We start from the raw sequence: 17,987 nt of genomic DNA, 5'->3' as shown, positions 1-17,987 counted from the left end.
AAGTATGAGTTGCGATTTCTTATCCGGGGCTGTAGGAGCCAAATGGGTGGCAACGTCACATGACCACGGAAGACAAGCTGCAGCAAGTACTGAACAAAACAGAATCCTGAACAACATCCTAATGTTTACCAACATTAGCTAGCCAACTCATTGATACATATTTGTTATAAACCCCTCCAGTTCATTGCAAGATGAACAGACAGACGGGAAGATAGCCAGACGAAGGGAAATAAAATGTTTATTTTTGTTACAGTTCAGTAGGTTCCTCTGGATGAAATCACGCATATTCATCATCCAAGGGTTTCCATACAGGATTCACCCAATAGCAATATTACCAATCAATGTAGTGCTCAATCATTAGTTACTTTTTTCAAATAGAATTTGCTGTAACAAAGCAAAAAAGACACGCCAATATAAAGTAGCATGGTAAACTGTGTTCATTCCTTCAATCAATCACAACACGGCCCCGCTAAAAACACTCCGGATGTAATTCGAATGGCACCCTACTATTCCATGTAGTGCGCTACTTTAGACCAGGATCTATAGATGCCATTTGGGCCAAATACTTTATACTCTTAACCTTAGTTAAATTCTTCAGCGACATCTCAACAGAAGAATTGGTCTGCGTTACAAATGGCACCCTATTCCCTACATAGTGCAGTCAAAAGTAAGTAGGGAATGTAAGGAATAGGATGCCATTTAGGACAACATTCATTTTTAAATAAACTATTTGGGGAATATAATATTTTGCTTTTATATGCTTTGTATTGATAGTGTTTGTAATTTTCTCAGATTTTAAGAAAATCTCATTCAAGAAATCTATCGTTACGTTGTCAGAAATGGTTCAAGAATCAGTGATGGTCCATTTGTATACTGTCGCAATCAGAATCAGACTGTAATGGAGAACACAGTAGGGGGAAGAGTGAAAACAGAAACAAGCCTTTCAGAAAGGCATTGTATAGTACAAATTAACCAAGGAAAAAAATGTCATACGTAGTTTCTAAGATTCGAAAAGCATGTCTTCCTACTGTATATATACTGTACCTTTTTCAACATACCACCAAGACATCATTAACATCTTCCCTAGAAAATATTTGTTGGTCCTGTGTGAACAATAGATTGCATGGATGGTCTATATCTGCATAGACTAATAGGGTCTGTCCCAAATGGCACCCTATTCCTTATATAGTGAGCTACTTTTGACCAGGACCCATAGGAGTCCCCAAACTTAACTAGTGCTCCAGCCCTACCCGTCCTCTCTCCACACAGTCAATTGTTCTATTCACAGTTTGGTTGCATCCAAAATGGCACCCTATTCCCTTAATAGTGCACTTTTCGTAGTGTAGAATACATTTGTAACGCACTTGAGACATAGGGTGCCATTTGAGATTTGCCCTTTGTCAGTATCTACGTTAGTGTTGGTTGGCTGCTGAGGTTCCAGTCAGTCACTACATCCTGTAACCATCTCTGTACGGGAGGTTGCCATGACAACTACTGTAAACAAACAATAGTGGGCCAACCTATGTGGTTCTAACAGGACACCAGGCTTGAAGACAACGTGACACTTTACGACAATGGCCATCATACATAGAGAACAGCTATTTCATTGAAAAATATATAGATTAGTGTTTTGTTTTTAAAAAAAGGCTAGTGTTGTCTTGTTCTTCCTTCCTCTACAAACATGGTGCTGCAACAAAGCTAATAATACATGTAGGTGATGTAAATCATTAAATTGTTTTCAACCATGTCCCCCTGATAATCTGGTTTAAAGCTAAAAAGGTCTGGTTGGGAACCACTGGTCTAAACATATATCCGTCCTCAATGATTTTTAATATGTACAAATAAAATATCCATCAAACACCACCAAGTAGAAAATAAGAGGGTTAGTTCGTTCTCTGTGGACTGTCTGTGTCCCTCTTTCCCCCGCCCCTTTGTGTCATGTAAACTAGGTACCCAACCACCTACAAGCCTCATTGGTTACCGAGAACAGGCTCCCTGATGACCAATGAGGAAATCAGTGTGGATTTGATACATGATCCAAAAATAATTAAATGAGAGAAGGTAGATTTTAAGGACTAGTGGTTATAAATGGCAGAGTGGCTTCCGTCCAAAATGGCCTCCTATTCTCTAATGCACTACGTATGGTATAGGGTGCCAAATGGGACGCGTCCACACTATGGGAGATTGGTTTGGCAAGTTAGCATCTCATGTCTGAGAGTCCCGATGGCTCTCTCCAACAGCAGGGTGCTTGATGGTGACGCCGTCGCTGGGATGTCTGGTAACCATGCAGAGTTAACTAGCAACGTCGTTGTCAAGAAGACGCGGCGTGCAGCGTCCTCACACACACTCCTCAGCCGACATCAGGAGAGGGTTGATGTACTCAAACCCTTCAAACTCCGACTGGTCGATCTTCTTCACTGCATCACTGCAAAACAGACAGGAAACAAACAAACAGTTTGTTTGGGGAGACATATGACGATATTGATCAGTAAGTAAATCGCTTCTCATACCACCACTAACTAATCTAGTAAACAGAACAGACATCATAAAGCATTGATTTAAATGATCCATGAAGAATGATGGACGGATGGAGACAGAGCGACGGGCCCTGGTTAAAATTACACTGAACAAAAATAAACGCAACAATTTCACAGATTTAACTGAGTTACAAGTTCACATAAGGAAATCTGTCAATTGACAAACTCATTGGTCCTTAATCTATGGATTTCGAATGACTGGGAATACACACATATCAACAACAAAAAAGTTAGGGGCGTGGATCAGAAAACCAGTCAGTATGTGATGTGAGCACCATTTGCCTCATGCAGGCTGTTGATTGTGGCATGTAGAATGTTGCCTCTAATGGCTGTGTGAAGTTGCTGGACATCGGCGGGAACTGGAACAGTGTCGTACAGGTCGATCCAGAGCATCCCAAACATGCTCAATGGGTGACATGTCTGATGAGTATGCAGGCCATGGAAGAACCGGGACATTTTCAGCTTCCAGGAATTGTGTACAGATCCTTGTGACATGGAGCCGTGCAATATCATGAAACATGAGGTGATGGCGGTGGATTAATGGCATGATAATGGGCCTCAGGATCTCGTCACAGTAACTCTGTGCATTCAAATTGCCATCTCTAAAATGCAATTGTGTTCATTGTCTGTCGCTTATATCTGCCCATAACATAACCCCACCGCCACCATGGGGCACTACATTCAAAACATTGACATCAGCAAACCGCTTGCCCACACGACAACATACGATGTCTGCCATCTGCCCGGTACAGTTGAAACCGGGATTCATACTTGAAGAGCACAATTCTCCTGCATGCCAGTGGCCATTGAAGGTGAGAATTTGCCCACTGAAGTGGCTACAATTCCAAACTGCAGTCAGGTCAAGACCCTGGTGAGGCCATAAAGCATGCAGATGAGCTTCCCTGAGACAGTTTCTGACAGTTAGTGCAGAAATTCTTCGGTTGTGCAAACCCACAGTTTCATCAGCTGTCCGGGTGGCTGGTCTAAGACGACCATGCAGGTGTTGAAGCTGGATGTGGAGTTCCTGGTGTGGTTATACGTGGTCTGTGGTTGTGAGGCCGGTTGGACGTCCTGCCAAATTCTCTAAAATGACATTGAGGCGGCTTATGGTAGAGAAATTAACATTACATTATCTGGCAACAGCTTTGGTTGCCAATTGCAAGCTCCCTGTAGCATTGTGTTGTGTGACAAAACCACACATTTTAGAGTGGCCTTTTATTGTCCCCAGCACAAGGTGCTCCTGTGTAATGATCATGCTGTTTAATCAGCTTCTTGATATGCCACACCTGTCAGGTGGATGGATTATCTTAGCAAAGGAAAAATGTTAACCAACAGTGAAGTAAACAAATTTGGATCCAAAATTCTAAAAATGTATAGGATCTTATTTCAGCTCATGAAACCAACACTTTACATGATTGTTTCCATTTTATGTTCCGTACAGTTCACTATATATGGTGCCATTTGTTCTTAACTGACTTGCCTAGTTAAATAAAAGGTATATTTGGGACGCATACAGAGAGACAGATACTCACTCATCATCAGGCGTGAGCTGGATAGGCTCGTTGGTGAATTGGGCGTCAAAGTTGTCTAGTCCAAACTCTCCTGAGATGTTGGGTTTGAATGGAGGAACCACCTGCTTCTGCTCCATCTGAAACATCAATGCAACAAGGTCACAGGACACACAGCATTGAGGTCAAAGAGAGACACAGTACATTCAGCTGCCCACTGCACTGAGGCTAGGGAACACGGTCACCACCGACAAATCCATGATTATTGAAAACTTCAACAAGCATTTCTCAACGGCTGGCCATGCCTTCCGCCTGGCTACTCCAACCTCGACCAACAGCTCCGGCCCCCCCGCAGCTCCTCGCCCAAGCCTCTCCAGGTTCTCCTTTACCCAAATCCAGATAGCAGATGTTCTGAAAGAGCTGCAAAACCTGGACCCGTATAAATCAGCTGGGCTTGACAATCTGGACCCTCTATTTCTGAAACTATCCGCCGCCATTGTCGCAACCCCTATTACCAGCCTGTTCAACCTCTCTTTCATATCGTCTGAGATCCCCAAGGATTGGAAAGCTGCCGCAGTCATCCCCCTCTTCAAAGGGGGAGACACCCTGGACCCAAACTGTTACAGACCTATATCCATTCTGCCTTGCCTATCTAAGGTCTTCGAAAGCCAAGTCAACAAACAGGTCACTGACCATCTCGAATCCCACCGTACCTTCTCCGCTATGCAATCTGGTTTCCGAGCCGGTCACGGGTGCACCTCAGCCACACTCAAGGTACTAAACGACATCATAACCGCCATCGATAAAAGACAGTACTGTGCAGCCGTCTTCATCGACCTTGCCAAGGCTTTCGACTCTGTCAATCACCATATTCTTATCGGCAGACTCAGTAGCCTCGGTTTTTCGGATGACTGCCTTGCCTGGTTCACCAATTACTTTGCAGACAGAGTTCAGTGTGTCAAATCGGAGGGCATGCTGTCCGGTCCTCTGGCAGTCTCTATGGGGGTGCCACAGGGTTCAATTCTCAGGCCGACTCTTTTCTCTGTATATATCAATGATGTTGCTCTTGCTGCGGGCGATTCCCTGATCCACCTCTACGCAGACAACACCATTCTATATACTTTCGGCCCGTCATTGGACACTGTGCTATCTAACCTCCAAACGAGCTTCAATGCCATACAACACTCCTTCCGTGGCCTCCAACTGCTCTTAAACGCTAGTAAAACCAAATGCATGCTTTTCAACCGATCGCTGCCTGCACCCGCATGCCCGACTAGCATCACCACACTGGATGGTTCCGACCTTGAATATGTGGACACCTATAAGTACCTAGGTGTCTGGCTAGACTGCAAACTCTTCTTCCAGACCCATATCAAACATCTCCAATCGAAAATCAAATCAAGAGTCGGCTTTCTATTCCGTAACAAAGCCTCCTTCACTCACGCTGCCAAGCTTACCCTAGTAAAACTGACTATCCTACCGATCCTCGACTTCGGCGATGTCATCTACAAAATTGCTTCCAACACTCTTCTCAGCAAACTGGATGCAGTTTATCACAGTGCCATCCGTTTTGTCACTAAAGCACCTTATACTACCCACCACTGCGAACTTGTATGCTCTAGTCGGCTGGCCCTCGCTCACATATTCGTTCGGTCAGACCCACTGGCTCCAGGTCGTCTACAAGGCCATGCTACCTGGTTAAAGCTCCACCTTATCTCAGTTCACTGGTCACGATGGCAACACTACCATCCGTAGCACGCGCTCCAGCAGTGTATCTCACTGATCATCCCTAAAGCCAACACCTCATTGTTCTCAACTAGCCTACCTGGTTAAATAAAGGTGTTCTCAACTAGCCTACCTGGTTAAATCAACTAGGTGTTCTCAACTAGCCTCCAGTACTCTGCCTGCCTGTGACTGGAACCTGGTTAATTGTTCTCAACTAGCCTAAAAATCGCTACCTGAAATAAAGTTGGAGACCCTTTTAAATAAAGGTGTTCTCAACTGGCCTACCTGGTTAAATAAAGGTGTTCTCAACTTCAAACATCAGCTATCTGAACTAGCAGCTAACCCTACCTGGTTAAATAAAGGTGTTCTCAACTAGCCTACCTGGTTAGCTGCCTACATAATGTTCTCAACTATTGGTTAAATAAAGCCCACCCATTTTCACAACTACCTCATCCCCACAGTTTTTATTTATTTAACTTTGGTTAAATAAAGGTGTTCTCAACTAGCCTACCTGGTTAAATAAAGCACACCAATATCTCTACCTGTTACTCAACTGATCATTTATCAATCCAAATAAAGTGTTAATCTGCAACTATTGGTTAAATAAAGGTATTCTCAACTAGCCTACCTGGTTAAATAAAGGTGTTCTCAACTCACCTGGTTAAATAAAGGTGTTCCAACTTTTTAAATAAAGGTGTTCTCAACTATTGTTAAATAAAGGTGTTCTCAACTAGCCTACCTGGTTAAATAAAGGTGTTCTCAACTAGCCTACCTGGTTAAATAAAGGTGTTCTCAACTAGCCTTTAAATAAAGGTGTTCTCAACTAGCCTACCTGGTTAAATAAAGGTGTTCTCAACTTGGTTAAATAAAGGTGTTCTCAACTAGCCTACCTGGTTAAATAAAGGTGTTTCAACTAGCCTACCTGGTTAAATAAAGGTGTTCTCAACTAGCCTACCTGGTTAAATAAAGGTGTTCTCAACTAGCCTACCTGGTTAAATAAAGTCCTACCTGGTTAAATAAAGGTGTTCTCAACTAGCCTACCTGGTTAAATAAAGGTGTTCTCAACTAGCCTACCTGGTTAAATAAAGGTGTTCTCAACTAGCCTACCTGGTTAAATAAAGGTGTTCTCAACTAGCCTACCTGGTTAAATAAAGGTGTTCTCAACTAGCCTACCTGGTTAAATAAAGGTGTTCTCAACTAGCCTACCTGGTTAAATAAAGGTGTTCTCAACTAGCCTACCTGGTTAAATAAAGGTGTTCTCAACTAGCCTACCTGGTTAAATAAAGGTGTTCTCAACTAGCCTACCTGGTTAAATAAAGGTGTTCTCAACTAGCCTACCTGGTTAAATAAAGGTGTTCTCAACTAGCCTACCTGGTTAAATAAAGGTGTTCTCAACTAGCCTACCTGGTTAAATAAAGGGGTTCTCAAATAAAAAAGGTGTTCTCATTACCTGGTTAAATAAAGGTGTTCTCAACTAGATTTTTCCCACATTTTGTTACATTACATCCTTATTCTAAACGGATTAAATAATCTACACACAATACCCCATAATGACAAAGCGAAAACAGGTTTTTAGAGATTTTTGCAAAGGTATTTAAAAATAAATACATTTTAAAAAGTATTCAGACCATCTGCTATGAGACTCGAAATTGAGCTCAGATGCATCCTGTTTCCAATGATCATCCTTGAGATGTTTCTACAACTTGACTGGAGTCCACATATGGTAAGTTCAATTGATTGGACATGATTTGCAAAAGGTACACACCTGTCTATATAAAGGTCCCACATTTGACAGTGCATGTCAGAGCAAAAACCAAGCAGGAGGTTGAAGAAATTGTCCGTAGAGCTCCGAGACAGGATTGTGTCGAGGCACAGATCTGGGGAAGGCTATGAAAAAAATGCCTGCAGCATTGAAAGTCTCGAAGAACACAGTGGCCTCAATTTTTAAATAGAGGAAGATTGGAACCACCAATCCTAGAGCTGGCCACCTGGCCAAACTGAGCAATTTGGGGGGAAGGGTCTTGGTCAGGGAGGTGACCAAGAACCCGATGGTCATTCTGACAGAGCTCCAGAGTTCCTGTGTAGATGGGAGAACCTTCCAGAAGGACAATCATCTCAGCAACACTATCAATCAGGCCTTTATAGTAAAAGGCGCATGACAGCCCGCTTGGAGTTTGCCAAAAGGCACCTAAAGACACTCAGACCATGAGAAACAAGATGCTCTGTTCTGATGAAACCAAGATTTAACTATTTGGCCTGACTGAGAAGCGTCACGTCTGGAGGAAACCTGGCACCATCCCTACAGTGAAGCATGGTGGTGGCAACATCATGCTGTGGGGATGTTTTTCAGTGGCAGGGACTGGGAGACTAGTCAGGATAGAGGGAAAGATTAACTGAGCAAAGTACAGCGAAATCCTTGATGAAAACCTGCTCTAGAGCACACAGGACCTCAGCCTGGGGCGAAAGTTCACCGTCCAACAGGACAACGACCCTGAGCACACAGCCAAGACAACGCTTCGGGACAAATGTCTGAATGTTCTTGAGTGGTCCGGACATGAACCCTGATCTAATATCTTTGGAGAGACCTGAAAATAGCTGTGTAGTGACACTCCCCATCCAACCTGACAGAGCTTGAGAGGATCTGCAGAGAAGGGGAGAAATTCCCCAAATACTGGTGTGCCAAGCTTGTAGTGTCATACCCAAAACAACTCTAGGTTGTAATCGCTGCAACAAAGTACCGAGTAAAGGGTCTGGATTCCTATTTAAATGTTATATTTCAGTTTTTACAATTTTATATTTTTGCAAACATTTCTAAAAACATGTTTTTGCTTTGTCAATGTGGGGTATTGTGTGTAGATCGATGAGAAACAAGAAGCCCATTTAATTCGTTTTAGAATAAGTCAAGGGTCTGAAAACTTTCCGAATGCACTACACAGCTGGATAATCTTGTTTAAAATAACGTATATGAAGAGACTTAGTCAACATAGTCCAGCAAGCACCCTGTTACAACCAAATGAGCCTTATTTACAAAGAAGTAACGTACAAATTCCCCTGAAAATAGTTTAGAACCATTTTAAACCACAGAAAAAAATATTCACGTGGCTAACAAATAATTGTGCCAATCTCTCTCCTTTGAAGCTGTAAGGCAGCCTGTGGATCAGTGGAAACTCCATTGTTAAGTCAGAACACAAACAGACAGGCAGCCTGCAGGGTGTTCACCCAGCACTACCACCCCCTGGAGGTAGAGGAGTGCAGGGCAAGGCTACGTGTGAGGTGAGACTGAGCGGAGGGGGAGCCAGCTCAGACAGCCAGTCAGCAGACAGGGTAGACCCAACTGGGAAAAGAGGTCAAGCTGCTCCTGAGCTGGCCTGGATGCCTGTCTGGAGGCCAGCCTGTCTGTCTGTGTCAGGTTAGAGTCAATTCCTTTGAAATTTGCCCAGCATTAGGACAATAACACATTTCTGAATTTGAATATTGAGGTTAGCCAAATGCTCTTAATTCTCTGGTGGTGACCCTCTAATTACAATAGTGACACTGGCCACTTAGTGCTGACTTTTATAGTCCAGGAATAGGCTTCATCTGGGTCTGGAAAACCTGCCCTTAAGAGAACCGATACAGCCATGGTTAAATCAAATTGGCCCTTCTGGCTGCATGGTGGGAAAAAATGCTTTCTGGGCTTGTCTAAGGTGATGACCCTCAACTATGACCTTTTCTTTTAAACTATGTGGAAAGACAATATGAGAGTTGATTTCTCACGGTCCGTCATTCGTGTTTAAGTACATTTTCATTGGTGAGAATTCTGCTTCTGCTGCTTTGTTTGAAAACAATGATCTCTATATATTGGTCATGATGCTCTATCTCACCTAAACACTAGATACAGTAGGACAGATAGTGACAGAGTTACATTAAAGAGAGACGTAGAAGAGAGAGCAGCGAGAGGGGAGAAGAGATAGAAGACAATGACTCACAAGGTCCCAGTCTACGTTTCGGAAGAAGGGATGACCCATGATGTCAGCAAAGCCTGTCTGGGGATGACAGCCTAGCCGCTCCTTAGGTTCCTGGGAAAAGAGAGGGAAGGAGAGAAAGAGAGGGGAGAGAGAGGAGGGAGAAAGAGAGGGGAGAGAGAGGAGGGAGAAAGAGAGGGGAGAGAGAGGAGGGAGAAAGAGAGGGAAGGAGAGAAAGAGAGGGGAGAGAGAGGAGGGAGAAAGAGAGGGGAGAAAGAGGAGGGAGAAAGAGAGGGGAGAGAGAGGAGGGAGAAAGAGAGGGAAGGAGAGAAAGAGAGGGGAGAGAGAGGAGGGAGAAAGAGAGGGGAGAAAGAGAGGGGAGGGAAGGAGAGAAAGAGAGGGGAGAGAGAGGAGGGAGAAAGAGAGGGGAGAGAGAGGAGGGAGAAAGAGAGGGGAGAGAGAGGAGGGAGAAAGAGAGGGGAGAGAGAGAGAGGGGAGAGAGGGGAGAGAGGAGGGAGAAAGAGAGGGGAGAGAGAGGAGGGAGAAAGAGAGGGAAGGAGAGAAAGAGAGGGGAGAGAGAGGAGGGAGAAAGAGAGGGGAGAGAGAGGAGGGAGAAAGAGAGGGATAGATAAACAATGAGTTCAAGAGCATAGATATGAGACAGGCAGAGAGAGGGAAGGAGAGAAAGAGAGGAGAGAGAGAGGAGGGAGAAAGAGAGGGGAGAGAGAGGAGGGAGAAAGAGAGGGGAGAGAGAGAGAGGGGAGAGAGAGGAGGGAGAAAGAGAGGGAAGGAGAGAAAGAGAGGGGAGAGAGGAGGGAGAAAGAGAGGGGAGAGAGAGGAGGGAGAAAGAGAGGGGAGAGAGAGGAGGGAGAAAGAGAGGGAAGGAGAGAAAGAGAGGGAGAGAGGAGGGAGAAAGAGAGGGAAGGAGAGAAAGAGAGGGGAGAGAGGAGGGAGAAAGAGAGGGAAGGAGAGAAAGAGAGGGGAGAGAGAGGAGGGAGAAAGAGAGGGGAGAGAGAGGAGGGAGAAAGAGAGGGGAGAGAGAGGAGGGAGAAAGAGAGGGAAGGAGAGAAAGAGAGGAGAGAGAGGAGGGAGAAAGAGAGGGAAGGAGAGAAAGAGAGGAGAGAGAGAGGAGGGAGAAAGAGAGGGAAGGAGAGAAAGAGAGGAGAGAGAGAGGAGGGAGAAAGAGAGGGAAGGAGAGAAAGAGAGGAGAGAGAGAGGAGGGAGAAAGAGAGGGGAGAGAGAGGAGGGAGAAAGAGAGGGGAGAGAGAGGAGGGAGAAAGAGAGGGATAGATAAACAATGAGTTCAAGAGCATAGATATGAGACAGGCAGAGAGAGGGAAGGAGAGAAAGAGAGGGGAGAGAGGAGGGAGAAAGAGAGGGATAGATAAACAATGAGTTCAAGAGCATAGATATGAGACAGGCGAGGAGAGGGATGGACAGAGGGAGAGAATGAGCTCAAGAGCATTGATAAGAGACAGGCAGAGAGAGGGAAGGAGGATGGAGAGAGGGATAGATAAACAATGAGTTCAAGAGCATAGATATGAGACAGGAGAGGAGAGGGATGGACAGAGGGAGAGAATGAGCTCAAGAGAGATGGAGAGAGGGAGGGAGGGAAAGAAGGAGAATAAAGGTTCATTACATCATGGTCAGAGGGCAATGTGCCATGACCTTGTTAGGAATGAACTTTGTGCCTGGTAGTTACCTTGTTGAGGAAGCCCTTGAGGACGCTGGCAGCTTTGACTGACAACGACCGAGGAATCCTGATCTGTTTTTCCAATATTACTACAGAGAGGAGACAGAGGATATTAGACTGTTATTTATTGAAACACTTACTTAGTTAGGACCTAACTAACAGGGAAACAAAGTCATATTTACAGAGGTAGTCACCTCATACAGGTACTGTGGCGTACGGCTAGACGGTGCACTGTCCTTCTCTCAGCACATATCAAAGCTGCAGGCTAAAGTTAAATCCAGACTTGGTTTCCTCAATCGTAATCGCTCCTCTTTCACCCCAGTCTTTTCAGTTCGCTACAGCTAACGACTGGAATGAGCTGCAACAAACACTCAAACTGGACAGTTATCTCAATCTCTTCATTCAAAGACTCAATCATGGACACTTACTGACAGTAGGGGGTTGCTTTGTGTGATGTATTGTTGTCTCTACCTTCTTGCCCTTTGTGCTGTTGTCTGTGCCCAATAATGATTGTACCACGTTTTGTGCTGCTACCATGTTGTGCTGCTGCCATGTTGTGGTCATGTGTTGCTACCATGCTGAGTTGTCATGTGTTGCTGTCTTGCTATGTTGTCGTCTTAGGTCTCTATTTATGTAGTGTTGTGATGTGTTTTGTCCTATATTTGTATTTTATTTATTTTTAATTCCAGCCCCCATCCCCGCAGGAGGCCTTTTGCCTTTTGGTAGGCCGTCATTGTAAGTAAGAATTTATTCTTAACTGATTTGCCTAGTTAAATAAAATAAAAAATACTTTGGAAGAGGTAGTTTGAAGTATTGTGTGTGTGTTACCTTGGAAGAGGTAGTCTTCAGTGTTCTGGTCTGGGTTGTCGGAGCTCCCTACGATGTCGAAGGGCGACCGTCCAGCCATCATCTCAAACATCAGCACCCCCAACGCCCACCAGTCCACACTGAAACCTGAACCCACACAATTGACAGAAAGTCATTCAAATGCCTTTGCCTTACATTTCAATATCGATACACATAAGAGAACATTCTCGTAGTAAACGAGGAAGAGCATGGATATCTATAATGACGTGTGAATAATATAAATCGTCTTCTGCTTCTGAAGCAAACGGGCATTATTTGTAGCAGACAGTCTTACCATAGTCCTCTCCTCTTAGTATCTCGGGGGCGATGTAGTTGGGGGTTCCACAGAATGTACTGGTGGTGTCTCCTGGCCTCAAGCCCTCCTACAGTACCCAGTGACCACAGCAGTCAGCACACACATCTCACAGCGTAGAGGCATTAACACACAAACACTTCAGAGCTTACATGGCATTAACACGCACGAGCACACAAACACAAAAAAAGACAGACAGAAACACACAGGCATAAGCACGCGGACGGACAGACCCCCCCAACACTCACCTTGCACATGCCATAGTCAGTGAGTTTGATGTGCCCCTCTGACTCCAGCAGCACGTTGTCCAGTTTGAGGTCTCTGTAGATGATGCCTCTCTCGTGGAGGTAGTTCAACGCCAAGCTGATCTCTGCTGAGTAAAACCTGACAGAGAGAGAGATGGGAAAAGAACCGGTCAGACTCACACACACAGATACATCACTGTCTAAGAGCTACACAACTAAATCACCAAGCTCTTCATCAGTTGAATTTAAGGGTCGTGTTCGTTAGACCCCAAACAGAAGAAAATGTGCTAAAACAAGAAGGGACTACCAGGATTTTCAAATGCAAAAAGTTCTGTTGCGTACCCTAGTGAACATAACCCAAGTGTAGCTATGACATCATTGTTCAAACCTGGCGTGTTCCTCGGGTAGCTTCCTCTGTCTCTGCATGTGGAACATCAGGTCTCCTCCGTTGACATACTCTATGACAAAGAACAGTCTGCTCTCAGTCTGGAAACAGGAGTGTAGCCCAACTAGGAAGGGGTGGTTGGACGCCTGCTCAAACACGTGCTTCTCTGTCTGGACCCAGTCAATGTCCTACAACCCAGAGAATAACACACACAGGAGGCATTTGGAAATCCAGTAGACTTAAAATCATATCACACTCAGAAAAGCTAAATAAGCAGACGTAACCAGGCAGCCATCTGAAGAGAACAGACAGAGTGAAAGAGTGGATGTGACAAGAGTGAGTGAGTGGTGTTGACAGATCTCTATTGACAGACAGGTAACAAAAGGTCAGGACAGAGCAGCCTCTCAGACAGAGGAGGGATGGCACAGATGATTGATCAGGTAGCGCCTGTCAACGTGTCAGACCAAGTGTGTTTCTCTTCAGAGTGTGTGTGTGTGTGTGTGCATGTGTCACTCCGTCTGTGTGTGTTTACCTCATCGTCATTGACCAGCTCCTTCTTGACGACCTTCATGGCGTAGATCCTCTCAGTCTTCTTGAGTCGGACCAGCAGGACCTTCGCATAGCTGCCCCGTCCGATCACCCTCAGCAGGTCAAAGTCCACCAGACCCAGACTAGACGCTGACTTCCCTGTGTCTCTGCTGCTGCGTGCCTACAGGACGGAGGGATGGACAGAAATAGTCATGAGATGGACGGACAGGCAGACAGGTTGCCATCACTCTCCCATACAACAACTTTGGCAACAAACACACTCCTCTCACTCACACACAATCGCAGTCCATCTTCCTCACCTCTTTCTCTTCTCCATTGTAGTTTAGACTCTCACTAGAATCTTTGTTCTGCTGACCTGAGAGAGCGAGAGTGACAGATAGGGGGAGAAAGAAAGCAGGAGCAGTCACATATCCTCCCAGACACTAGAGGGCAGACCTGCCAACATTGAAGACATTTTATGAGTACCAATTCAGCGGCACCCCCAGCCTCGCGGACCCCACGACGGAGTGTGTGATACCCACACCGCACCTTTTTAAGCCTAATGATATTGGCAGAAGACTGCCTCAGTAAGAATGGTAGGCTATAGACTTAAGGGCACTTGATAATTGGCTACCATTCATTCAACATGCCTTGTCATTGGTGAACTGACCATCACATCATTAGCAGCCTACTGTTGACATACAGCTATATCAATAACATACACCTACTACTCTAACAGTCCAACATAACTTTCTGTGAAGGACGTTATTCGCGGAACAGCTTTCTCTGCCATGTCTGTATCCATCCACGCAGCAACACGCACTGAACTACTGCACCACCGCACGTTTCCTTGTTGGTCAATGTGCTCGTGCTTACTACCGTTGCGGAGATCAAAGTATGTGTGGGCCAGAAAGTGTTCTTGCTTAGTTGACTGAACGCTGTAGCTACAGGGGCCTCTGAAAGGATTCACATCCCTGGACTTTTTACACATGTTGTTGTGTTACAGCCTGAGATTTGAATGGATTCAATTGATATTTGTCATCCCTGGCCTACACACAACATCCCATAATGTCTGTGGAATTATGTTTTTAAATTTAAAAAAAAATATTAATAAAAAATGTAAAGCTGAAATGTCTTGAGTCAATATGTATTCAACCCCTTTGTTAAGGAAAGCCTAAATACGTTCAGGAGTAAAACTGTGCCTAACAAGTTAGAAGTTGCATGGATTCGCTCTGGATGCAATAGTGTTTAACATGAATTTTGAATGACTACATAATCTCTGTACCCCACACGACAACCATCTGTAAGGTCCCTTAGTCAAGCAGTGAATTTCAAACACAGATTCAACCACAAAGACCAGGGAGGTTTTCCAAAGCACATTGAATATCCCTTTGAACATGGTGAAGTTATTAATTGCACTTTCGATGGTGTATCAATATACCCAGTCACACCAAAGATACAGATGTCCTTCCTAACTCCGTTGCCGGGGAGGAAGAACACCGCTCAGGGATTTCACCATGAGGCCAATGGTGACTTTAAAACATTTACAGAGTTTAATGGCTGTGATATGAGAAAACTGAGGAATGATAAACATTGTAGTTACTCCACCATACTACATTAAATGAGAAAGAAGCCTGTACAGAGTAAAAATATTACAAAACATGCACACAATTTCTATTTACCTGAATACAAAACGTTATGTTTGGGGCAAATCCAACATATCACGGAATACCACTCCATATTTTCAAGCATCGTGGTGGCTGCATTGTTACAGGTATGCTCATCATCGGCAAGGACTTGGGAGTTGTTTTGTAAAATTAAAATAAATGGAATAGAGCTAAGCACAGGCAAAATCCTAGAGGAAAACCTACTTCAGTCTGCTTTCCAGCAGATACAGTCAAATTCACCTTTCAGTAGAACAATAACCTAAAACACAAAGGAAAATATTCACTGGAGTCGCATACCAAGACAGCTTTGACTGTTCCTGAGTGGCCTAGTTACAGTTTTGACTTCAATTGGCTTGAAAATCTATGGCAAGACTTAGCTGTCTAGCAATGTTTACAACCAATTTTTTTAAGAAGGTGCAACTATTGTACAATCCAGGTGTACAAAGCTCCTAGATTTATCCAGAAACTCAAAGCTGCAATAGCTGCTAAAGGGGTGTGAATACTTACGTAAATTAGATATCTGTATTTCATTTTGAATACATTTGCTAAATTGTCCAAAAACACGTTTTCATTTTGTCATTATGGGGTATTATTGTGTGTAGATGGGTGAGAAAAAATATCTAGTAGTGCTTGTACGCTTGACGAACACATACCATTTTGGAAAATGTACTTCGCAAACAGTTTCATTGTTCATTTTCCCTACCCTTCTTCCTCAAACATCAGTGGTATCAACAAACGAAGTGGAGAGCTGCCATCCAGCTCGAGGGAGGAAAATAGTACTGCGACTACTGGGGGAGTGGGCCGGAGCTCTAAAACCACAATGTGCTTTGAACTAGAAGTAGAGATCTGTGTGGGACTGACTTATTCAAACTGCTCCCGCCTGCACACACACAGCTTTTATTATGCCAACCACCCGCTGGGCTTTTTCTCCCCAATTTCAAACTTGTCTCATCGCTGCAACTCCCCAACGGGCTCTGGAGGCGAAGGTTGAGTCCCGAGTCCTCCGAAACATGACCCGCCAAACCGTGCTTCTTAATTAACACTTGCCCGCTTTACCTGGAAGTAAGCCCCACCAATGTGTCGGAGGAAACACTGTTCACCTGACGACCGAAGTCAGCCTGCAGGTGGCCAGACAGCCACAAGGGGTCGCTATAACGCAATGATCCAAGTAAAGACGCCCGTTCAAACCCTTCCCTAACCCGGACGACACTGGGCCAATTGTGCGCCGCCCTATGGGACTCCCGATCATGGCCGGTTGTGATACAGCCCAGGATTGAACTCGGGTCTTTAGTGACGCCTCGAGCATTGCAATGCAGTTCCTTAGACCGCTGCGCCACTATAGTCTAATCATATTTAATTTATTTGGAAAGATAACTTCCACGTGATTCTCTGTCCATGCATAGACAGCCTACTCTACTTCATTGACACCACACATATACTAGGCGCACTTGATCTCGCACGCCCAACTAGGAGAGGTAGGCTACTTCACTTGAAGCAGCAACATGTGTGAATACTGTGACAAAGATGTGCTTTTAATACAAGAGGTAGGTCTAACACATACAGGGCAGAAAGACTACTGTTTCCAAATAATCTAGACTGCAATGATCTCTGTTGGGACCTGCAGGTCTCATGCAGCCCTCCAACTAGAAACCTATTCAACCTCAAATTGCGTGCATGGTACGCAAAATGAGTGCAGATTGGCAGGTCTGAGTGGGGGATACAGAATGGTTAATAGTGTGAATGTTAAAGGAGAATTTTACCCAAATTCCAGAAACTCCCAAGTGATTCCATACATTGACACTAGTCCAGTGGAGGTTGCCCTCTTCCCCCTTTGTAGTGCTGTACTGAAACAGATGTATAAATGGGTCACGTGACTCGTGACGAGAGGTCGACCGATTATGATTTTTCACCGCCGATACCGATTATTTGAGGACCAAAAAAGCCGATACCGATTAAATCGGCCGATTTAAAAATAATAATATTTGTAATAATGACAATTACAACAATACTGAATGAACACTTATTTTAACTTAATATAATACATCAATAAAATCAATTTAGCCTCAAGTAAATAATGAAACATATTCAATTTGGTTTAAATAATGCAAAAACAAAGTGTTGGAGAAGAAAGTAAAACTGCAATATGTGAAAACAGTTTTCTATTGAATGCCGTTACAGTATCCATTGACTTATGACTCCAATTGCACTTTCTGTGGCTTCCACTAGATGTCAACAGTCTTTAGAAATTGTTTCAAGCTTGTATTCTGAAAAATGAGAGAGTTAGACCACTCTGAATGAGTGGACCCTACAGTGTCCCAGAGCTTTTTCATGCGTGCGACCGAGTGTGCCTTTCTTGTTTACCTTTTATATTGACAACGTTATTGTCCGATTTAAATATTGATTATTATGACTAAAAACAACCCGGGATTGATTCTAAACTTCGTTTGACATGTTTCCACAAAATATACGGATACTATTTAGATTTTGTGTCTGCCTGTTGTGACTGCGTTTGAGCCTGTGGATTGCTGAACAAAACGCGAAAACAAAAACAGAGGTTTTTGGATATAAACATGGACTTTATCGAACAAAACAAACA

The 17,987-nt window shown here is 44.2% G+C and overlaps 1 protein-coding gene across 4 annotated transcripts in view; it reads right to left on the bottom strand.

The window, feature by feature from the left end:
• Positions 1-222: 222 nt before the first annotated feature.
• Positions 223-17,987, bottom strand: part of LOC135559012 (protein kinase C iota type) — a 55,255-nt gene continuing 37,490 nt past the window's right edge. For 3 of the 4 annotated variants that reach the window (XM_064993314.1, XM_064993315.1, XM_064993316.1), the window contains 10 exons: positions 14,045-14,100; positions 13,729-13,905; positions 13,200-13,384; positions 12,815-12,950; positions 12,549-12,636; positions 12,236-12,361; positions 11,417-11,496; positions 9,739-9,828; positions 4,070-4,185; positions 223-2,425 (listed from right to left, as the gene is read on the bottom strand). In XM_064993314.1, coding sequence (XP_064849386.1) covers positions 2,338-2,425; positions 4,070-4,185; positions 9,739-9,828; positions 11,417-11,496; positions 12,236-12,361; positions 12,549-12,636; positions 12,815-12,950; positions 13,200-13,384; positions 13,729-13,905; positions 14,045-14,100 — 1,142 coding nt within the window. In that variant the 3' untranslated portion in view covers positions 223-2,337. Of the gene's footprint in view, positions 2,426-4,069; positions 4,186-9,738; positions 9,829-11,416; positions 11,497-12,235; positions 12,362-12,548; positions 12,637-12,814; positions 12,951-13,199; positions 13,385-13,728; positions 13,906-14,044; positions 14,101-17,151; positions 17,344-17,987 lie in introns of those variants that run through there. The other variant, XM_064993317.1, reaches the window with a different exon arrangement.

Source organism: Oncorhynchus masou, chromosome 17, assembly GCF_036934945.1.
Source record: "Oncorhynchus masou masou isolate Uvic2021 chromosome 17, UVic_Omas_1.1, whole genome shotgun sequence".
NCBI lineage: Eukaryota > Metazoa > Chordata > Actinopteri > Salmoniformes > Salmonidae > Oncorhynchus > Oncorhynchus masou.
The sequence above is the reverse complement of the archived record's forward strand: the minus strand, read 5'-3'. Positions and strand labels throughout refer to the sequence as shown.